Source organism: Mobula birostris, chromosome 17, assembly GCF_030028105.1.
Source record: "Mobula birostris isolate sMobBir1 chromosome 17, sMobBir1.hap1, whole genome shotgun sequence".
NCBI classification, from domain to species: domain Eukaryota; kingdom Metazoa; phylum Chordata; class Chondrichthyes; order Myliobatiformes; family Myliobatidae; genus Mobula; species Mobula birostris.
The window spans coordinates 45044876-45069461 of record NC_092386.1 but is presented as its reverse complement, the minus strand read 5'-3'; the positions used below and the strand labels follow the sequence as shown (position 1 = coordinate 45069461).

Here is a 24586-nt window from a genome sequence, read left to right as displayed (position 1 = left end):
TTAATTAGCAATCTTGTCGTGAGAGGCCCCTTGGGTAAGAGTGACCATAATATGGTGGAATTCTTCATTAAGATGGAGAGTGACATAGTTAATTCAGAAACAAAGGTTCTGAACTTAAAGAAGGGTAACTTTGAAGGTATGAGACGTGAATTAGCTAAGATAGACTGGCAAATGACACTTAAAGGGTTGACAGTGGATATGCAATGGCAAGCATTTAAAGCTCGCATGGATGAACTACAACAATTGTTCATCCCAGTTTGGCAAAAGAATAAATCAAGGAAGATAGTGCACCCGTGGCTGACAAGGGAAATTAGAGATAGTATCAATTCCAAAGAAGAAGCATACAAATTATCCAGAAAAAGTGGCTCACCTGAGGACTGGGAGAAATTCAGAGTTCAGCAGAGGAGGACAAAGGGCTTAATTAGAAAGGGGAAAAAAGATTATGAGAGAAAACTGGCAGGGAACATAAAAACTGACTGTAAAAGCTTTTATAGATATGTGAAAAGAAAAAGATTGGTTAAGACAAATGTAGGTCCCCTACAGACAGAAACAGGTGAATTGATTATGAGGAGCAAGGACATGGCAGACCAATTGAATAATTACTTTGGTTCTGTCTTCACTAAGGAGGACATAAATAATCTTCAGGAAATAGTAGGGGACAGAGGGTTCAGTGAGATGGAGGAACTGAGGGAAATACATGTTAGTAGGGAAGTGGTGTTATGTAAATTGAAGGGATTAAAGGCAGATAAATCCCCAGGGCCAGATGGTCTGCATCCCAGAGTGCTTAAGGAAGTAGCCCAAGAAATAGTGGATGCATTAGTGATAATTTTTCAAAACTCTTTAGATTCTGGACTAGTTCCTGAGGATTGGAGGGTGGCTAATGTAACCCCACTTTTTAAAAAAGGAGGGAGAGAGAAACCAGGGAATTATAGACCGGTTAGCCTAACATCGGTGGTGGGGAAACTGCTAGAGTCAGTTATCAAAGATGTGATAACAGCACATTTGGAAAGCGGTGAAATCATCGGACAAAGTCAGCATGGATCTGTGAAAGGAAAATCATGTCGGACGAATCTCATAGAATTTTTTGAGGATGTAACTAGTAGAGTGGATAGGGGAGAACCAGTGGATGTGGTATATTTGGATTTTCAAGAGGCTTTTGACAAGGTCCCACACAGGAGATTACTGTGCAAACTTAAAGCACACGGTATTGGGGGTAAGGTATTGATGTGGATAGAGAATTGGTTGGCAGACAGGAAGCAAACAGTGGGAATAAATGGGACATTTTCAGAATGGCAGGCAGTGACTAGTGGGGTACCGCAAGGCTCAGTGCTGGGACCCCAGTTGTTTACAATATATATTAATGACTTGGATGAGGGAATTAAATGCAGCATCTCCAAGTTTGCGGATGACACGAAGCTGGGAGGTAGTGTTAGCTGTGAAGAGGATGCTAAGAGGATGCAGGGTGACTTGGATAGGTAAGGTGAGTGGGCAAATTCATGGCAGATGCAATTTAATGTGGATAAATGTGAAGTTATCCACTTTGGTGGCAAAAACAGGAAAACAGATTATTATCTGAATGGTGGCCGATTAGGAAAAGGGGAGGTGCAACGAGACCTGGGTGTCATTATACACCAGTCATTGAAAGTGGGCATGCAGGTACAGCAGGCGGTGAAAAAGGTAAATGGTATGCTGGCATTTATAGCAAGAGGATTCGAGTACAGGAGCAGGGAGGTACTACTGCAGTTGCACAAGGCCTTGGTGAGACCACACCTGGAGTATTCTGACATGTCTATCCACGGCCTCCTCTACTGTAAAGATGAAGCCACACTCAGGTTGGAGGAACAACACCTTATATTCCGTCTGGGTAGCCTCCAACCTGATGGCATGAACATCAACTTCTCTAACTTCCGCTAATGCCCCACCTCCCCCTCGTACCCCATCTGTCACTTATTTTTATACACACATTCTTTCTCTCACTCTCCTTTTTCTCCCTCTGTCCCTCTGAATATACCCCTTGCCCGTCCTCTGCCCCCCCCCCGTCTTTCTTCCCGGACCTCCTGTCCCATGATCCTCTCGTATCCCTTTTGCCTATCACTTGTCTAGCTCTTGGCTCCATCCCTCCCCCTCCTGTCTTCTCCTATCATTTTGGATCTCCCCCTCCCCCTCCAACTTTCAAATCCCTTATTCACTCTTCCTTCAGTTAGTCCTGACGAAGGGTCTCGGCCTGAATCGTCGACTGCACCTCTTCCTAGAGATGCTGCCTGGCCTGCTGCGTTCACCAGCAACTTTTATGTGTGTTGCTGGAGTATTGTGTGCAGTTTTAGTCCCCTAATCTGAGGAAAGACATCCTTGCCATAGAGGGAGTACAAAGAAGGTTCACCAGATTGATTCCTGGGATGGCAGGACTTTCATATGATGAAAGACTGGATCAACTAGGCTTATACTCGTTGGAATTTAGAAGATTGAGGGGGGATCTGATTGAAACGTATAAAATCCTAAAGGGATTGGACAGGCTAGATGCAGGAAGATTGTTCCCGATGTTGGGGAAGTCCAGAACGAGGGGTCACAGTTTGAGGATAAAGGGGAAGCCTTTTAGGACCGAGATGCGGAAAAACTTCTTCACACAGAGAGTGGTGAATCTGTGGAATTCTCTGCCACAGGAAACAGTTGAGGCCAGTTCATTGGCTATATTTAAGAGGGAGTTAGATATGGCCCTTGTGGCTAAAGGGATCAGGGGGTATGGAGGGAAGGCTGGTACAGGGTTCTGAGTTGGATGATCAGCCATGATCATACTGAATGGCGGTGCAGGCTCGAAGGGCCGAATGGCCTACTCCTGCACCTATTTTCTATGTTTCTATGTTTCTATGAGGAAATGATATGAGTCTGCTGCACCTTTCCTCATTCCCTGTCACACACTATTGAACTTGAACATAGGGTTGCCAACTGTCCCGTATTTGCCGGGACATCCGGTATATTGGGCTAAATTGGTTTGTCCCGTATTTCCCCCGCTAAGGTAGAGCGTTTCTATGAAACCTTTCGTGCCGAAATGGCGTGAAGTGAAGAAGCAATTACCATTAATTTATATGGGAAAAATTTTTGAGCGTTCCCAGACCCAAAAAATAACCTAACAAATCATACCAAATAACACATAAAACCGAAAATAAATAACACTAACATATAGTAAAAGCAGGAATGGTATGATAAATACACAGTCTATATAAAGTAGAAATAATGTATGTACAGTATAGTCGGGAAGATGAAGGCAAAACCGATTTGTGGGGAAAAAATCGGCACGTATGCGCATGCGCACATAACGCATGCACACACAGGTGCCCGCGCAAGGCTTCATGGTCATGGCAGTCTTTCCTAATGTAAAGTGTCCCGGGATTTGACTGCCACTTTTGTCCCTTACTTGGGAGTGAGAAAATTGGCAACCCTAACTGTAAAAGACATGTTGAGGTGAGTTTAACCCTACTTGAACACCCTACCCTGGTCGGCCGGTCCGCAAGAATATTGTCAATATTAAACCAGTCTGCGGTGCAAAAAAGGTTGGGGACCCCTGTTCTGAAGTCCAGGGAGTATTGGGTCAGAGTCATCAAATGCTCCTCAAATGTTAACACTTCCTTTCGCGGAATCTTTCTTGTAAACCTCCTCTGGACTCTCTCCAATGGCAGCACACCTTTCTTAGATAACAGGCCCAAAACTGCTCACAATACTCCAAGCATAGTTTGACTAATGTCGTATAAAGCTTCAGCATTACTTCCTTGCTCTTATATTTTTATCCTCTTGAAATGAATACTACCATTGCATTTGCCTTCCTTATCACTGACTCACCTACAGGTTAACCTTTAGGGAATCCTGCATGAGGATCCTAAGTCCTTTTGCACCTCTAATTTCTGAAATTGCTCCATTTAGAAAATAGTCTCTGCCTTTATTCATTCTCCCAAATTCATAACTATACACATCCCTACATTGCATTCCAACAGCCACTTTTCTGCCCATTCCCCTAATCTTCTGCCGACTCCCTTCTTCATCAACATTACGTGTCCTTCCACCTACCTTTGTATCGTTCACAAACTTGGCCACAAAGCTATCAATCCCATTATCCAGATCAATGAGATATAACATGAAAAGAAGCTGTCTCTGTACCGACCCTTGTGGAATACCACTAGTCACCAGCAGACAATCAGAAAAGGCAATTCTCTTATTAATCAAAATCTTTCAATTTACATAGTAAAAATTTAATGAGTTATTCCGTCATCAGAAATTATATTGCTAAGCCTCAGGAGTATAAAATGCATCCCTCTGGCCTGGCACAGTTCTGCCCATTGACTTCAGTGAGCAAAGAGATTTGCACACTTACTTGCAACAGTAATCTCTTGTGCAAGTTTCAATAGCCACCAATCTGCACCTGCAGGATGACCAGCTGTCAGAACACATGGACACCACTGAATTTCTCTGAAAATCCCTGACAAAACGTGTTAGTTAATGCTACTTTTTTTTAAATAAAAGTGTTTCATATAATAATTACAAGTCTAAAATAGTAGTCAATACCTAAAATAGTTAAACTAACTGAACTGATCCAAAATTTGATGCAAAATGATGCGCACCATGGAGTGTTTTGTTGGGAAAATTCAGCTTCATCTAAATTTGGATAAATTTCTAAAAATATATCAAAAATCAAAAATTAAACAGGTATACATTTGCTTCTCTCTAGGAACGTTAGCTTGGCATGACACTCGACATTTCCTTTAGATAATCTAACATGGTGCCGATAAGTGTTGATAAGCATGCAGCTCTGATGGGAATCATCAAGAATTCCATTCAAGACTACTGCTGCTGAAATCCATAGACAGAGCCATGGGTACTTCAGTCAACAACATTATTTTAAGACGTTTTTAAAAATCTAACAATACTCAAAATTGGATGATCCCGGACAGCAGACTCAGGATGCGAGTGCAGTTCCTCTTTAAGAAAATGAAAGTGGGAAAGACAAGCCGGTCTACTGGTACAATTGAAACACAGAGGCTTTAGAACCCCCACTTCCAGCTATCCTGCTGGTGAATGCACAGTCTCAGGAAAATAAAATTGAAGACCTGAGAACAAGTTTGCAGTATCAGAGGGACATCAGGGCACTTTACTTCACGAAAACATGGCTAACATCTGCCGTATTGGCCACCACACTGCAGCCCAAAGGCTTAACCAATCTTCACAGAGACAGGACAGCTCATTCTTTTAAACGTAAAGCAGGTGAAGTATGCTTTATGATTAACACATTGCGGTGCGTATACATAGCGGTTCTGTCTCAATCTGCTCACCCGACCTGGAATATCTAGTGATCAAATGTGGTCCATTTTATCTGCCAAGGGAGTTTTCTACCATCATCCTGGTAGCAGGGTACATTCCGCCACAGGCCAATATCAGGTAGGCACTGGAGGAGCTGAGCACCGTAATCAGCAATCACGAAACAGGGCACACGGATGCCTTCTTTATCATTGCAGAGGATTTCAACCCAGCTAGCTTGAAGAAGTCTCTGTACAACTAATGTTAACATATCATCTTTGGAACCAGAGGAGCCAACACACTTGACCACTGTTATACCACCATCAAGAGCGCTTACTGAGACATCTCACACCCACACTTTGGAAAGTCCGATCACCTGGATGTACTTTTACTTTCAGCATACAGGCAACGACTCAAGACAGCAGCAGATATAGTGAGGACCAAGGAGGTATGGTCAAGGGAGATGGAGAAGCACTTACAGGACTGCTTTGAGTCAGTGGAACGGAGAACATTCAGGGATTCATCTTCAAAACAATTATTTATATGGTTTATTCCCATATAAACCCTATCTATGACAGATGTCACTCTGAGGTGGCTTCCTTGACTCATATGTTTTGGTCCTGCCCTCTCTTGGAAAAATTCTGGAAAGATATTTTTGATATTATTTCAACAGTTTTGCATTTTGACTTACCACCCCATCCTACTCCGGCAATTTTTGGTTTGCCAATGACGAAACACAGATCTTTATCCTCCTCAGCCTATCGGATGATCGCATTTGTTACTTTAATGGCCAGAAGATCCATTTTATTGAACTGGAAGGAGATCAACCCTCCTACCACATTTCAATGGTTTTCCCAAATTATATCATGTTTAAATTTAGAAAAAATTAGAAGTGAAATTTTTGATCCTTCGGTTAAATTTGAAGAGACTTGGAACCCATTTATTCAACATTTTCATATGATGTAATTTGACTTTTTCCGAATCCTTCTTATTAACTTAAAATATTTGAATAGAGGAGCTGAGTTGATGACATTATTGAATGTTTTCGATTTAAGATATTGGTCTAGCCTTGTTTTGTTCCGTTTGCTTTATTTTCGGGTTTAGTATTTAGTTTTGCTTTTGTTTTTTGGGGGGGGGGGGTTCTTTGCATTTTTTTTCTTTTCATTTCCTTTTTCTTTATGATTAGTTACATGAAGAGTTTAGAAGTCTATTACACCTGTATTATTTGAAGTCTTTTTTGTACATGTTTATCAATAATAAGATTATTCCAATTTCTCTGTATCAATACTGTTATTCTGTTTATAATTTTGGAAAATTAATAAAAAGATTTAAAAGCAAAACAATGAATACATCAGTCTGACTTCATCATGGCCTGTGTGAATAACTACGTGCCTTCAAAAACATTGTGAACATATGCAAAATAAAAACGATGGATAAACCAGGGGATTCGAAGTTTGCTGAGGGCGAGTTCTGTCCTATAGAAGGTTATTTTAAGAGTGAAACGGCAACTCCAAATTAAAGTTAGAGATGTAATTGGATGCACGTCAGCTCTAGCAGTGTTTGCAGGGCATTACTTCTTACAAAGTGAAACCTAAAATCATGAATGGCTGTGATGCATCACTCCCAGATGAGCTCAACTCCTTTTACGCACAGTTTGAAAGGGAGAAGAAAACCACACCTGCAGCACCTGGTAACCTTGTGACCTCTGTTTTGAAGGCAATGTCGTACGTCTTTCAAGAGGGTGAACCCTCGCAAGGTATCAGGCCCTGATAATGTACCTGGTAGGACACTGAAAACCTGCGCCAACCAATTGGCAGGAGTGTTCAAAGATATCTTCAACCTCATTGCTGCAGTCAGATGTTCCCACCTGCTTCAAAGCATGACAATCATACCTGTACCCAGGCACAGCAGAGTGAGCTGCCCCAGTGACTATCACCCGACTGCACTCACACCTACTGTGACAAATTGCTTTGAGAGTTTGGTCATGGCCAATATCACTTCTTGCCTATGCAAGAACCTGGACCCGTTGCAATTTACCTAACTGGATCCTTGACTTCCTCACCAGGAGACAATAGTTAATGTGGATTGGAAATAACACCTCCTCCTTGCTGACAATCAACACTGACGCACCTCAGGGAAGTGTGCTTAGCCCACTGTTCTGCTCTCTCTATACCCACGACTGTGTGACTAGGCACATGCCATCTACAAATTTGCTGATGACACAACTATTGTTGTCAGAATTTCAGGTGGTGATGAGGTACAGGAGCAAGATTGATCAGCTGGTTGAGTGGTGTTGTAACAACAACCTTGCACTCAACATCAGTAAGACCAAGGAATTGACTGCGGATTTCAGGAAAGGGAAGTCAAGGAAGCACACACCAGCCTTCATTGAGGGATTATCAGTGGAAATGGTGAGTAGTTTCAAGTTCCTGGGTGTCAGCATCTGAGGAACTATCCTGGGCTCTTCATATTGACGTAATGACAAAGAAGACACGATAACAGCTACATTTCATTAGGAGCCTGGGGAGATTTGATCTGTCTTCAAAGACTCACAAATTTCTACAGATGTACTGTGGAGAGCATTCTAACTGGCTGCATCACCATCTGGTATGGAGGGGCCTCAGCACAGGATTGGAAAAAGCTGCAGAAAGTTGTTAACTCAGCCAGCTCCATCATGGGCACCAGCCTCCCCAGCATGGAGGGCATCTTCAAAAGACAATGTCTCAAAATGGTGGCATCCATCATCAAGGACTCCCACCATCCAGAACATATCTTCTTCTCATTGCTACCATGAAGGAGGTGGTACAGGAGCCTGACGGTACACAATCAAAGATTCAGGAACAGCTTCTTCCCCTCTGCCATCAGATTTCTGAATGGACAATGAACCCATGAACACTATTTTTTCTCTCTCTTTTTGCACTACTTACTTATTTATTTTTACATAAATTCTTCCTATTGTAATTTGTAGTTGCTTTTTATTATTCTGTATTGCAATGTACTACTGCTGCAGTACAACAAATTTCATGATATATGCCAGTGATATTAAACCTGATTCGGAATCTAAGATTGTTCCATGGGAGACAGTGTCTCTAGTTTCTAGGTTAAATACATTAATTGCAAGTGAGCCAAGTCAACCTTTCTGTGTTGGGAATAATGTTTAAACATCAGAAAATTCAGTAAGATCTGAATAGAGCCAAACCATTAAGTGAATCTCAAGGGTCAGCCAAGTTTACACATTTAAATTCTAGTACGGAGATTGACCAATAAACTTTTAACTCAGCACCAACAGCTAAACTCCACAGTTATAACTAAATCCTACTACAACAAAAGAATAATGTCATTGTGTTCAAAGCAAAGGGAAAAGGGTGTACTACACCTACATACTGACCTCAGCCACATAAATAAAACTGGGTTTGGGCGTAGGGTGGGTACTCTCGGCCTTCTACAGCCTTCAGAAATACTTTCTATAACTTCAGCAATAATTATCCTAAGTCGAGACATGCATTTTGACCATATTGCTGCAGCCCTGGGACAGAGCAACAGTACAATTCTAAATCTGACCTATCACTCCAGGACAACAAAATAATAGCCGAAAAGAAAATAAAGACTGGAAAAACATATACAAATAGTTTCACAAACAGGAGAAAATCTTCAGATGCTGGAAATCCAAGCAACACACACAAAATGCTGGAGGAACTCAGCAGGCCAGGAAGCATCTATGGAAAAGAGTACAGTCAATGTTTCGGGCCGAGACCCTTCATCAGGGCCAGAAAGGAAGGGAGAAGGAGTCAGACTAAGAAGGTGGGGAGGGGTGAGGAAGAAGTACGAGGTGGCGAGTGATAGGTGAAACATGAGAGGGGAGGAGGTGAAGTGAAGAGCTGGGAAGTTGATTGGTGAAAGGGATAAAGAGAGAAGGGGGAATCTGATAGGAAAGAATCTGACAGGAAAGAATCTGACAGAAGACCACGGAAGAAAGGGAAGGGGGAGGAACATCAGAAGGAGATGATGGACAGGTATGAAGTGAAGTACACAAATAGTTAGTAAAGTAATTGGATAGGTTTTTCAAGAACTGAACTGCTTTCCATTCATCCTAGAGCACTTCTCAGCCACTGCTGTAATGTCACAAATCACTCCTATTTTGTGTAGGAGCACCATTAAGTGACATTCAGATTGATAAATCTGGGCAATCCACTGCCAAACAGTCAGAAAATGTGTTCTGTGAATTTCATGTAGTATTCTTGTGTAGACCACAGGATAACTGAATGTGTTAAAAACTTGATCTTTAATCCACTGGATGGAAGATTTGAGAACAGTGCACTAATTACCTTACCTTCCCACTTAAGTTATCTTCAATTTCCTGTTAACCAAAGGCAACAAACACTTGAAACAGTAATTGATATCTGGGGACAGAATAAAATTCTGAAACAAAAGCAAATGAAAAATTGCTGGCATTTAAAAAGAGGAAAAGAGAGAAGATGGTGGCATTGTTCTCTGAAAGAGCCTTAATCATTCTTTGTCAATGGTTAGATATAACTGACCAGCTTTGAAAATGTGATGTGCAAGTTAAGAAATAAATTTTTGAATGCAAAATGCTCATATAAAAGAGCTGCTGTGACTAATGATAAAAGCTATCATATTTTTACACAAAAAGCTCTTCCTGTTTGCAGCATTCTTTTACCACTTTCCACTAAATCTCCACATTAAGCACTAATAGATCAATTATAATTAGATTTTAAAAAAGCCATTAAGTAAATAGCTTATTGGAATGATTGCAACACATTCTTAATATCACACGAAAACTGTTTATTTCTCTCTTCTCCCTCCTCCCAATGGGCAGCAGATACAGAAGCCTGAAAGCACATGCCACCAGTTTCAAGGACAGCTTCTATCCTGCTGTTATAAAACTACCGGACGGTGCCTTTGTACGATAAGGTGGATTCATGACCTCACAATCTACCTCATTATGGCCTTGAACATAATTGCATACCTGCATTACATTTTCTCTATAACTATGACTTTAATCTGCATCCCAATATTGTTTTACCTGTGTACTACCTCAATGCACTGATGTGATGAAAAGATTTGTATAAATGGCATGCAGAACAAAGCTTTTAATCGTACCTCGATACATATGAGAACAATAAACCAATTTACTTCAAGTTATTATTGGAACTCATCAAATTTCATTGAACACACTCAGGGATACTCTCATGATTGAATTGAAAGCAAATATGATAAACCTTGTAGAATTCCTTATCCAAAAATTTGTGTAATATCGGAAGTGCTTTATGAATTTTTAAATAAAAAACCATCAATTATGAGCTGAAATTTGCCTTGGAGATGGCATTCAATATAAATAATTTAAATTCAATTTTTAAGACAAAAATAAAAAGCAGAGAGCCTTAACTTAACAGCAATTAGGTTATGGCAGAAATAAACTTACCTAGCCATTCCCAGACTAGAAAAACCAGCAGGAACAACCAGTACATCGACCCTGCAGAAAGGATGAGTGCCGAGAATACAACAAGCCGCAGAAAGGCACTGAGCTAACAGAGGAAGCAGAAACTCCTGGCTTCTTAATTTCAGACTATCCGGAGCAAAGACTCGGTGAGGAATACAATCCTGGACTTGGGCAAGAGGATTTTGGAAACGACATGGATAGGCTGGATGATCACAGGTTGTCACGGAAACACTAGAAATAAAAAAGAGGATGCAAGATGACATGATAATATTCAAAAAGAAATAATACTAAATAATATTTTTAAATTATTCAGAAGCTGAATAATAGCACTGAAAATCAGTTGTAGGACAGTCAAATTACTCACAAAGGAAATCAACAAAGTGAGGCATAGGGTTTTAAAGTCCGCTCCAGATTAAACATCACACAAAAGATTTATACTGACCACTGAAGCCTGAGCATACTTTGAGGAAGGGGACCGAAAGAAGTAGCAGGATGCAGAGTTCAGGATGAGGCCTGAGACAATTGCCTTGAATTCCCAAGTATGCAGTGGAGAAAATTCTTATGTTGGAGAGACAGCTGAGCTGCTAATCATGAAGACCACAGGTGTGGACAAGCAAATGGAAAAACACTGCATGCCTCTGGGCAATGTCAACCAGGACCAATATACAAAATGAAAAGAGAACGGAAACACATAATGAAAATTTGTGTTCAACTAAGTGGAATTACAGTGAAAAGGGGTTAGCTGCTGTACTTGTACCCATAGATTTTGTACTAAAACCATCTTGGCAAATGGAGAGTTTAAACTAAATCAATTTGGAATAAAAAGTGAGCAATCGTAATGGTGTTCATGAATTTACCGTACTGGTGTAAAAACTTAACTTTTTGAATTATGTCTTTCACGGAAGGATATCTTCCATTCTTACCCTGGTCCTTACATGACACTAGTCCCATGAACATGGTTGATTCTTAACTGCCTTCAGAAATGGCTATCCAATCACTCAATTCAAGGTGCAAACAAGGATGGATAATAAAACCTTGCCAGCTATGCCCACAACCAAAGGACAAGAAAATCTACATGAATCACAGAAAGTTGTGGTGAAAATGCATGGTTATGTTGGAAACACATAAAAGCAACATTATGGAGGTAGACAACAAAGGAGAGCTTATGAAACAGGGGAGCATGTTTTACTGTGTTAATCACTTGAGATTAACAACAATCACTATAAACAAAATTTCAATCTGTAACTGGATTTTGGGTAGCTCAGAATTCACAATGAAAGGGTTCAAATATAGAGTTGCGAGAGCGGATAACTCAGAATTTTGAGATGTTGTGTTCAGGGTCCTGAGAAGTATGAGAAAAGCATTGAGAAGGAATGAAGAATAGCAATAGAAGTGAAGATCATGGCACTTTTTCTTTCAAATTCATACCTCGCCCTAACTAATCAATTTTGAGTTCTTAGTTAAAAAGGTGTAAACTACTGCCACAACCAAATTTCCTTTCCCTAACAATATAGCACAATACTCATGTTGATATCTAAGCAATATATGAAGGAAGTATCCCATATTTTCCATTAAAGAGACTTGAGTGTAATTTAATTGTAGGAAACTAAAATACAAACCTGGAGTTTTTATTTATAAAGTTTGAAGATGAGGAAAATGGACTTTGCAAGTGGGATTCAAAGGTGTGTTCATGTTTAACTTCAAGCCAGAATCCAACAGCAAGAGTGAAAGTAGATGCTGGCATTGGCATGGTCACATAATAGAACCATTTTGAGAAAGCTAGAATGAAAAAAATGCAACTTCAGTGTTTGATAATGTCCAAAGCTTTCGCAATTTTATTTTACTATTTCACTAAAAAATGCCAAAAAATATACTGTATCGAACCAACAAATATTACACTCAACTCATTTCCATCACAATTTAACTCCAGTTTTCCTTCTAAGACCAAGAATAATCTTACATTAAAGACACAGCTAGAAATATAGGAACATAAAGCTAGAATAAGGTTCGAAGTTCAAAGTAAATTTAATTATCAAAGTACTTATAAGTCAACATATACAACCCTAAGATTCATTTTCCTGTGGGTGTACTCAGCAAATCTATAGAATAGTAACTGTAACAGGATCAATTGAAGATCAACCAGAGTGCAGAAGACAAGAAACTGCAAATGCAAATATAAATAAATAACTAAAAATAATGAGAACATGAGATAAAAGAGTCCTTAAAGTGAGATTGTTGGTTGTAGGAACATTTCAATGATGGGGCAAGCGATAGGTGGGGGGTAGTAACTGTTCCTGAACCTGGTGGTGTGAGTCCTGAGGCTCTTGTACCTTCTATCTGATGGTAGCAGTGAGAATACAGCATGACCTGGGTGGTCTGGGATCTCTGATGATGGATACTGCTTTCTTATGATAGCGTTTCATGTAGATGTGGTCAATGGTTGGGCAGGCTTTACCTGTGATGTATTGGGCCAAATCCACTACCTTTCAAGAATGTCCCAGGTGCTTAATTGATATTTTGTTATTGTTGGATGTAGTGCTTGCCTCTATATTATCCCATACAGATTTTGCAATACAAGTTGAGTACCCATTATTCAAATATCCAAAATCCAAAAACCTCCAAAATTTGAGGTTTTGTTGAGCACTGACATGACATTACAGATGGAAAACTCCACAGACAGTTCTGAGAAGTGACCTCACGGTTGTAATGAACAGGAGTTAATGAAAAATAGAAGTACACTGCATAGAGCGAAAAATGAAGATCCCATCATGCATTGAAAGAGTGGATTTGTCAGCATCAGGGAGAACATATGCCACTTAACAGTATGTTGATCATGAAACAGGCAAAGATCTATCATGACAAACTGAAAATTGAAGGAAATTGTGAATATTCAGCAGGTTGGCTGCAGAAATTTAACAAAAGGCACGATTTAAAATTTTTAAATATTTGTGATGATAAAGCATCTGCTGATCACAAAACAGCAGATAAATTAATTGATGAGTTTGCCATGATTATCGCTGGTGAAAATCTAACACCAGAACAAACCTACAATGCTGATTGCTTTTATACCTTATGTACAACTTTACAAATCAGAATCACTGGCATATGTCGTAAAATTTGTTAGTTTTGTGGCAGCAGTACAATGCAATACATGACAAATATAGAAAAAAGAACTGAATTACATTGTGTGTGTGTGTGTATACACATATATATTTCAATGTAATATATATGTACATTAAATAGTTATTTTACAATAAGTAGTCCAAAAACAGAAATAAATGAATAGGTAGTGAGGTAGTGTTTATGGGTTCAATGTCCATTTAGGAATCAGATGACAGAAAGGGATAAGACGTCCCTGAGTCACTGAGTGTTTGTCTTCAGGCTTCTGTACCTCTTTCCTACCTGTAGCAATGAGAAGAGGGCATATCCTGAGTGGTGGGGGTCCTTGATGATGGTCCTTCCTGAGGCACCGCTCTTTGAAGATTTCTTGGATACTACAGATGCTAGTACCCATGATGGAGCTGACTAACTTTACAACTTTCAGCAACTTACTTCGATCCTGTGCAGTAGCGCCCCCATACCACACGGTGATACAGCCGGTCAGAGTACTCTCCACAGTACATCTGTACAAGTTTTTGAGTGTTTTAGTTGACAACGCAAATCTCCTCAAACTCCTAATGAAAAATAGCCACTGTCTAGTCTTCTTTATAGCTGCATCAATATGTTCCAACCAGGTTAGGTTGTCAGAGATATTGACACCCAGGAACTTGAGATCGCACAATCTCTCTGCTTCTGATCCCTCTATGAGGATTCGTTTGTGTTCCCTCATCTTACTCTTTCTGAAATCCACAATCAGCTCTTTGGTCTTGCTGACGTTGAGTGCTAGGTTGTTGCATTGACACCACTCAACCAGCTGGTATATCTTGTTCCTGTATGCCCTCTCATCACCTTCTGAGATTCTGCCAATAATGGCTGTATCATCAGCAAGTTTCTGAATGGCATTTGAGCTATGTCTAGCCACACAGTCATGAGTATAGAAAGGAGAGCAGTGGGCAAGGCACACATCCCACTGATTGTCAGAGAGGTGGAGATGTTATTTCCAATCCCACAGATGATGGTCTTCTGGTTAGGAAGTTGATGATCCAATTGCAGGGGAACGTACAGAGGCCCAGGTTCTGTAGCCTTTCGATCAGGACTGTAGGAATGATTGTGTTGAACACTGAGCTATAGTCAATAAACAGCACCCTGACATAGGTATTTGTGCTGTCCAGGTGATCCAAGGCTTCATGGAGACCCATTGAGATCGTGCCTACCATTAACCTATTGTGATGATAGGCAACTTCCAGAAGATCAAGGTCCTTACTGAGGCAGGAGTTGATTCTAGCTATACCAACCTCTCAAAGCATTTCATGACTGTAGACCTGAGTGCTACTGGATGACAGTCATTAAGGCAGCTTACACTGCTCTTCCCGGTCCCTGGTATAATTATTGCCCTTTTGAAGCAGGTGGGAACTTCCAACTGTAGCAATGAAAGATTAAGAATGTCTTTGAATACCGCCGCCAGTTGGTTGGCACAAGTTTTCAGAGCCTTACCAGGTACTCCATCACAGCCTGCTGCCTTGCAAGGGCTCACCCTCCTGAAAGACAGCCTGACGTAGGCCTCCAAGACAGAGGTCACAGGGCCACAGCATGCTCATAGCTGTAGTTTTGTTCTCCACCTCAAAATGAGCATAGATGACATTGAGTTCATCTGGAAGTGAGGCACTGCTTCACTGTGATTCATGATGTTGGGTTTTGCCTTGTATGAAGTAATGCCAGAGTTGGTGTGCATCCGACATCCCCTCTAACCTCTCTCAGGACTGTTTCTTAGCTCTTGAAATAGCTCTCCGCAAGTCATACCTGGTTTTCTTGTACAGACCCAAGTCGCTAGACTTAAATGCGCTAGCCCTCAGCAGACTAGGAACCTCCTGGTTCATCCACAGCTTTTGGTTTGGAAATGTACAGTAAGTTTTCATTGACACACACTCATCTACACAGGTTTTAATGAAGTCAGTGACAACTGTGTCATACTCATCCAGGCTCAAGGATGCAGTGTACTGTAACCTTCCAATCAAAACACGGCATTGTAGGTGGAGACTGAAAGCCTGCCATTGTTTGTGTTGTTCATAAGCTGATTCAGGTATTCTCTCCTGATGCTGTTGTGCTGCTTTTATTACCCTGGACACATTATATATTTTCATCATATTAACGATACGTAAGATTTTTTTCTGTTAAGTACAAGGTAACTGGAGAATGCACTCTAACAGGTGTGTGTAACAAGTAATCTCTGGTTTGTACCAGTGGCTTCCAGGAAAGACTGGATGGCAACCGAGGAAGGTTGGTGACGCTGGAGAGACAGCTGACCTCCAGGAAAGACTGGCATGGGATCACAAGGCTACGAATAGACACGAAGAGCAATACCCCCAGAGACTCCCGAGAAGGGGGAGGAGGATGACAGACTCAACAGGACGGTCATACCAGCAACGGCCAGGACAGGAAACACGACTACAAGGAAGCTAAAGCAAACAACACTGACTGGAGAGAAACTCACTGTAAGGTGTCGTTGCGGGAAAGTCTGCAAAAACATCAGAGGGCTCAAGATACCCCAGAGCAAGTCTAGATGTGGATCAATGGTGACCCAAGTGCAGCGCACAGAGTTAGTGTCCGGTGAGACGAAGGGGAATTCCAGCCAGGAAGCACTCCACAGAGCTGAAGATCTCTCCGCACTTGAGTTGCCTCAGCACCGAACAACAGACCTAGTGGGTTCCTCTTCGGCTACCCCAATCCATTTGTCAAGGAAAGACAGGATCAAATGGCCTAGATCATCAGACAATGTCGCCTGGATGCAGTTCGATGATGATCTAGATGGCATCCTGGAAGTTGCCTTAGCAGGTCCAGTACACAGAAAGATCGACTCACTCACAGCCATAGCGTACAATCTAGCTAAGGAACGACTTGGCCCAACGGAGTGGAAAGGCCAGTCGGAGTTACCGCGACAACCAAATAGGAGGGAAACAGAGATTTGTCGCTTGAGAGGCGAATTAAAGGCACTCAACAAGAGGTTTAAAACCAGCTCACCGGCCGAAAAAGAAGGTATCAAGGACTTAACCAGTATGCTGCAGGAAAAGCTGTGCAAACTCCGGAGGGCGGAACATCTGCAATAGCAAAGAAGGAAGAAAGAGAAAAGGCGAGCGCAGTTTGTGAGAGATCCATTTAGCTTCATCAGGACTCTTCTCAGCCAACAAAAATCTGGTATACTCGAAGCCAGAGGTAGAGGAGCTCCTGCGGGAGGCACACAGCGACCCACGGAGGGGTCAGGGACTAGGAACCAATTGGGCTGTGCGTAGACTGGAAAATCCATCAATTGAGCTGAATGTGAAGGAGCCCACATGGCAGGAAATCCAGGACATCATCCGGAAAGCTAAAGCATCAGCTGCCCCAGGCCCAAGCGGCATACCTTATAAGGTGTATAAGAAATGCCCAAAACTTCTTTGGAGGCTGTAGAAGGTCATGAGAAAGATCTGGGCCAAAGGTACTATTCCATCAAGTTGGAAATTGGCAGAGGGATACTTTATTCCAAAGGAAGAGGTTTCTTCCACAATTGCCCAGTTTAGGACAATTTCTCTCCTGGATGTGGAATGTAAGATTTTCTTTTCTGTGCTCGCAAGAAGGCTGACTTCTTACATGACGCAGAACTGCTATATCAACACATCCATCCAGAAAGGCGGTATTCCAGGCTTTTCGGGGTGTCTGGAACACACCTCAATGATAAGCCATTTTTATCCATGAGGCCAAGCAGAAAAAAGGCGACCTAACAGTTGTCTGGTTAGACCTCGCGAACGCCCAAAGGTCTATTCCACATGACCTCATCCTAGAAGGACTCGACCACTACTACATCCCAGTGGCTATTCGAGACATGATCACCAGCTACCTAGGAGGATTCAAACTCAGATTTACATCAGCTCATTTCACAGCTAGTTGGCAGGACCTCCAGAAGGGGATTCCAACAGGGTGCACCATCTCCCCCACCCTATTTATTATAGGAATGAACCTGCTGTTATCAGCAGCAGAAGATGTAACCCGCGGCCCGACACTGGAGTCAGGCATTGTTCAGCCGGCTCTACGAGGGTTCATGGACAACATCACCACTATAACAACTGTGTCACATGTCCAAGCAAGATGGGTATTGGAAACCCTGGGTAATGTAGCCACTTGGGAGAGGATGTCCTTCAAGGCCAAGAAGTCCAAGTGCATGGTGATCAGAAAGGGCAAAGTTACTAGCAAGTTTAGCCTCCAGGTTCAGGTGAGGTCATCCCTTCCATCGAAGATAACCCGATAAAATGCTTGGGGAAGTAGTTTAATGTGTCACTGACAGATGGGGCCAATGTCACCAGTGCTGTGAAGCAGACAGACGAATGGCTGAAGAAGATCGACAAATCCGGACTTCCCGGTAAATTCAAGACCTGGCTGTACCAATACGACATTCTGCCCAGGCTTCTCTGGCTCTTCACACTTTATGAGTTCCCCATGACTGTCGTAGAGGGCATCGAGAGGAAAACCAACAAGCACCTGCAGAGATGGTTGGGAGTTCCCCCAAGCTTCTCTTCAGTGGGCCTCTACATTCATTCTGGGCAACTGCAGCTTCCCCTGTCATCTGTTGTGGAGGAATTCAAGGTGACAAAATGCAGAGCTTTATTAAGCTTGAGAGATTCCAATGATGTCTTGGTAAAGCAAGCAGGCATTACAACCAGACCTGGGCGCAAGTGGGCAGCCAACGCAGCTGTGGAGGAGGCAGTGTGTTCTCTGAAGCTGCGAGATATCATCAGCAACCCCTGCGTCGGGCAGCATGGCCGCAGCTCAGTTCACTTCCAGAAGTGGGGAAACACAAGCATAAGGAACAGGCGAGACATGATACAGGCAGAAGTACGGATCTGTGAGGAAGAGAAGTGGATTTCAAAGGCAGTGGAACAAGGGTCCCAGGATGCTTGGACAAAATGGGATCTGCCTAAGCGCAAGATCTCATGGGCAGGGTTATGGAGACTGGAGCCCTTCCGTATTTCCTTCCTCTTGCGATCCATGTATGACACCATTCCTTCACCATTACATCTGTACACATGGGGGATGAGAGAGGACCCGAACTGTAAGCTCTGTGGTCAAAAGGGGACACTAGCTCATATACTGTCCGGGTGTAAAATAGCTTTAACTCATGGACGGTATAGGTGGCACCATGATAAGGTGCTTCTGGCTCTTGCTGGAGCGGGAGAGACGCAAGAAGAGGATGGCTGGCACAAATTTGAGGAAGGCCATCACCTTCATCAAAGGGGGGAGCTAGGCCTTTCATAACCAAACAACTAAAGCCCAATCTGCTGCTAACGGCCAGGTCCTGGGAGATGAGGGTCGATGTGAGAAGGAGGTTGCAGTTCCCGGATGTGGTGCACACAACCCTACGCCCGGATATTGCACTGTGGTCAACTGAAGACAAGAAAATAATTCTGGTTGAGTTGACTGTGTCGTGGGAGGAGGGATGGGAAGAGGCCCACGAGAGAAAGGCCTTGAAGTACCAGCCCTTACTGCAGGAGTGTAAAGACAAGGGATGGCAGGCATGGTTGTCCCCTGTGGAGATCGGCTGCAGAGGTTTCCCAGCCAAATCAGCATGGTGGTTGTTGTCAGATCTGGGCCTAGACGAAAGGAGCAAAAAACAAGCAGCTCGTAGTATGGTGGAAGAGGCAGAACGAGCCTCTTGTTGGATTTGGAGTAGGCGAGAGGAGGGTAGCTGGAAGCCAGGAGCAGATGGGCAGTGATTTGGCCACCACTGCCAGCCCACCAACTGGAGAGTGTCATGGTTAAGGGTTGAAACACTCGGTGAAGGTTGGGAACCACCTGATGACATCTGCTCCTGGCTGAAGGCTACGGTTACCTTTTAAGGTAACTGGAGAATGCACCCTAACAGGTGTATGTAACAAGTAATGTGATGAACAAGCATAAGACAAAGATTGCTTACTGGTAGTAGATAAATTCAGTCAGAAATAATTGTGATTGTAAGCTATCTCAGTATACATTCCAAAATCCAAAACACTTTCAGCCCCAAGCATTTCAGATAAGGGGAACTTAACCTGTATTTTATACTTCGATGATCTGCGCAGGTAAAATTCTTTACACACCACTCCTTCAATTTATATTATGTATTTCAATCAACATTACAACATCAAGGAATGATTACTGCAACACACACGAAATGCTGGAGGAACTCGGCAGGCCAGGCAGCATCTATGGAAAAGAGTACAGTCGACGCTTCAAGCCAAGACCCTTCAACAAGACTGGAGAAAAAAAGAGGAGTCAAAGTGAGAAGGTGGGGGTAGGAGAGGAAGAACCACAGATGATGATTGAAACCGAGAGGAGGGGTGAAGTAAAGAGCTGGGAAGTTGATTGGTGAAAGAGATACAGGGCTGGGGAAGGAGAAATCTAATAGGAGAGGACAGAAGACCATGGAGGAAAAAAAATGGGGAGGAGCAACAAAGAGAGGAGGTGGACAGGCAACGAGATAAGGTGAGAGAGGGAAAATGGGATGGGGAATGGTGGAGGGTGGGGGCTATTACTAGAAGTTTGAGAAGTCAATGTTCACGCCATCAGGTTGAAGGCCACCCAGACAGAATACAAGGCGTTGCTTCTCCAACCTGAGCATGGCCTCATTGTGACAGTAGAGGAGGTCATGGACTGACCATTCATTATTTTTATTCCAATGCCTAATTATTTAATTATAAGCCAAGGACCTTATTTATTAACTGATTACTATCCTTTTCCTTGACCTCCCTAGCTTCCAGGCCATTCTCCACAGTAAATACAGACGTGAAATATTCATTTAGGCCCTCAACCTTCAACTACGGCTCCACACATAAACAATCACATTGATCCTTAAGGGGCCTTATTCTGCTCCTAGTAACCCTTTTGCTTTTATGCACTTACAGAATCTCATAGGATTCTCATTTAGTTTATCTGCTAAAGCTACCTCATGTCCTCTGTTTACTCTCCGGATTCGTCTCTTGTGTATTCCTACTTCCCTTAAGTAATTCCCTTGATTCCAGCTGTTTATATCTGACATATGCTTACTTTTTCCTGACCAGAACCTCAAAATGCCTCCTCAAACAGTGTTTCCTAATCCTTCAACCCTTGTAACAGAAAAGTGCTGACCCTGTCTCACTTTTAAAAGCCTTCTACCACTTGATCCCCACTAACACTTCAGTTACTTGACATACGCTCTTAATAACAAGTTGCCAAAAATAAAATGGGACAGATACACCAGAAATCCAAAATATAAATTATGCTGGGAATACACAGGAGGTTAGACATCATCTGTGGAAAGAATTAGTGTTTTTATTTGTAAAATTAACTTGTTTTCCTTTCCTCACATACAGCCTGATCTGCTAATTACTTCCTTTATTTCTATCCTTATTGCTTCAGACATTAAATTGTCCAAACGAAAATTCTAATCTCCAGATGGGTTTAAGCAATTTTAATGGTATATTAAGGGCAGAGAATACACAGTAGTTTATGCTACAAGACAACACAAAAGCATCACTCTGAAGAGAACTGTTCCTGTTATAGTCTCAACACATGGAATGACTTTTTTTTACTCGAAAGGTAAACAAGATCCATTTGACATAAATAGGAAGAACTCATTTGATACGTTGCAATGCCAACATATTCAGGGAAAAGCAATACACACTGGTATTTCTCAAGCTGTAATCAACAATTTCCAACACTATTCTTCAGGATGAGATATTTCTAGATAAAACTAAAGAAGTGGTAGAACTCCAGAATTACATTCCACAAACAGCAGTTGATACTGGGGTATCTGTAAATATTCAATCAAAGTTGGATAGATTTTTGTAAACCAAAAGGATTAACATCTACAGGAACAGGCCAAAGTATGAAGTCACAAATCAACTATGACTTTGGCGACTGATGGACAACTTAATGTGTTAATCAGCTGACTTGAGTTCCTATGTCCTTCTTTCTGCGTATCACTAAAAGTAAAACTATTGTTCCTCCAGAACCTGTCTCTACACAGATCCTCACACAATCAGTAAACTTGACTGAAATAATCCATTATTTCCAGTTTCATGATGAGCAGTCTTGGCACTGTCAGGGAGATTTGTCAAAGCGTTTGTGATCCAAATGGTTTTATTGAGCAACATACTTTTGCCATGAGCCAACCATTCTTCCATTATAAACTACCTATACTATTGCAGCACCAGGTTACAATCAGCCAAAGCTGCCAACAGTTTCATTGTGATTATTGTCACAATGTTCTTTGTTAACAACACAATCTGCTCCTTGTTCTCTTCCTCATGTATCACATGGTATTCTTGTTTTCAGCTCATGGAAAGTTTCAACTACTTGATCAACTTTCTTCATGCCAGAAATGGCATAATGATTACGACAGAAAAATCCATAAGAACTTGTCAAAGCAGCACAACAAGGCCCACAAAGGAAAGCCATAAGATGAATATCACAGGTACTTATAGAACATGGTGAAGATCGAGAAAATGACGCAACAAGATACTAAATAAAATGTACCCAGATAATACAAGGCAGCCTACTGCAGCAAATTGGTACAACTTTTAGTAAAAGTACATCTAACATTATCTCACAGTCACTGCAAGAGTACCTTCACATTTGGGAATGGGTTCTAATTAGTTTTTCTTGCTGTTGGGTGGGACATTATGATACCTTATGAAACTATGTCAAAACTCTCAAGAAGCTCAACTCCTTCTGCTAAAGCTTTCAATGTCACAGGCTTTGTAATGAATACAGGTTTCTAATCAGAAAACAACTGCCATTCTCGAAGCAGCTAAATTGAGGTTGTTATGGCTCACGTAAGAAACAGTAGCAGGACAAAGCCATTCAAATCTATGTGACTGAATAATTATTTCAGTGCCACTTTCCTATACTAATCCAATATTCCTTGATTATCTGAATACGTAAAAACCTATCGGTTTTGGCCATGACTATACAGTGTGACCTCATACCTAGAAAATTCCAGACACGCGGTATTCTTTGGATTGAGAAATTTCTTCTCATCCCAGTTCTGGAAGGCAAACTCCTTTGATACCTACCTGCTTCTAAACACCTCAGTCTGCTGAACCATCAACTAAACTACCCTGACAAATCTTGGTATATTTCAAAATGATCAAATATCACAGTGCTTTTGACCTATGCTTGGCAAGAAATTACACATAAGGACCAGCTTCACACAGTTTGTAAGCTAAAATGCTGTAGCTCTAACAACTACTTGACTTTTGTACCTACAAGAGAAAAAAGCTCAAATTCAATTAGTTAGTTTGATTTGTTACTGCAGAAGAATAAAAGGGCACTAAAATAAGATGAGAAAAATTGATTTTGATCTTTCCAGTAAATTTGGATCAATATTATTCACATGCCATTTCCTAGCAGAGGGCATTTAATGAATCTCAACATCACATAAACCAAAAACTTAAATGCACTCAAATCATTCCTTATTACCATTGATCCAGTTTCATTGTGAGAATCATTACTTTGCCTAATTTAATCTGAAGAATTTTTTCAAGTAGTGTCATACAGCCTAAACCTAATTCATGGTCTTCATAAACCAATTTATTTCTTTTGTCTTCCATGCAATATAAATGAAAGAAATTTCAAGAACCAGTGAACAATCATTCTACAACAGTGATTCATAGAACGACAAACTGTCATAAAACACTCTGATGTCACGGCCGAGGGTCAATTTGTAAAAAAAATAGAGCTGGCAAACATGATAAAGAACTAGGTTTCCATCATTACAGAAGTAAAAGAACTGCAATAAAATTCTTATTTGGACCTTTGACTATAGAATCTTTCAATCACCTAACTGGAAACAAACATGAAAACAAGATTAAGTGATGGGAGATGTGGCTGGGTGGTGAAGAGAGAGAAAAAGAGAGTGCATTTAAGGATATTGAATGAAACACAAAGAAAGTTAACTTTACAATCTTTGTGCCTACTCAGGTTGTTGTTTTCAGAGTGAAATACTTTATGCAGTAAACTACAGGCATCAACCAGTCAAATTACTTATAAACATCATGATAATACCGAAGTAAAAGAACTGCTGCCAACTTAAAAAAAAGCAAATCCAATCAAGTACTCATGGAAACAATTTATTTTGCAACAGTGTGTGAGCCAATGCTCCAAAATCAAGGGAGCAGTGTGAGCTTCCTTATCGTCTGTGATACTAGTGCACAATCTCTGCAAACGGAAGCAGACCATCATCAGCATAACACAGAATAATGAACAAACCATTTCTGTTGCAATTATGATTGTTTGATGTCTATCAACAGCTTAAACTGAAAAGTTCCAGTTCGGCCTTATTATAATTATTACAAGCCCATAATTCTCAAAATTGTCTCATTCATGATTCAGAAATATTAGACTTGCATGCCTAGTTTTCATTAAATATTATTTGAAGGGAACAGCAATGGTCTCCTTAATACAACACAACTCTGGGAGTTCATTCCTATTATTAGAAGTATGAATGATTAGCCACGTAGTAAGACTGCCATTTAATTAAAGGGCTGATAGATCAACAAAATGCTTTGATTGAATTTAAATTGTTCTTTTGGGTGTCAGCCAAGCCTCAAAGTTACAGTCCCACACTCACTATACATCTGTGTTCAGCACAAACGTATAAATACATTTCAATTTCACACATAAAACTCAGATGCTTCACATCCCTAAGCAGTAAACAAAAGTAGCATGGATTGACTTGCAAGAAAACTTATTTTCTCCATA

General features: G+C 41.3%; 1 protein-coding gene across 5 annotated transcripts in view; it reads right to left on the bottom strand.

The window, feature by feature from the left end:
• The window catches only part of aopep (aminopeptidase O (putative)), a 214497-nt gene that overhangs the window by 177852 nt on the left and 12059 nt on the right, over window positions 1-24586 (bottom strand). For all 5 annotated transcript variants that reach the window (XR_011889537.1, XM_072281633.1, XM_072281634.1 and 2 more), the window contains exons 4-5: window positions 12364-12523; window positions 10727-10975 (exon numbers count right to left, since the gene is read on the bottom strand). Coding sequence is in view for 4 of the 5 variants with exons in the window: in XM_072281633.1 (XP_072137734.1) it covers window positions 10727-10975; window positions 12364-12523 (409 nt within the window). In the remaining variant the exon portion in view is untranslated. The remainder of the gene's footprint in view (window positions 1-10726; window positions 10976-12363; window positions 12524-24586) is intronic.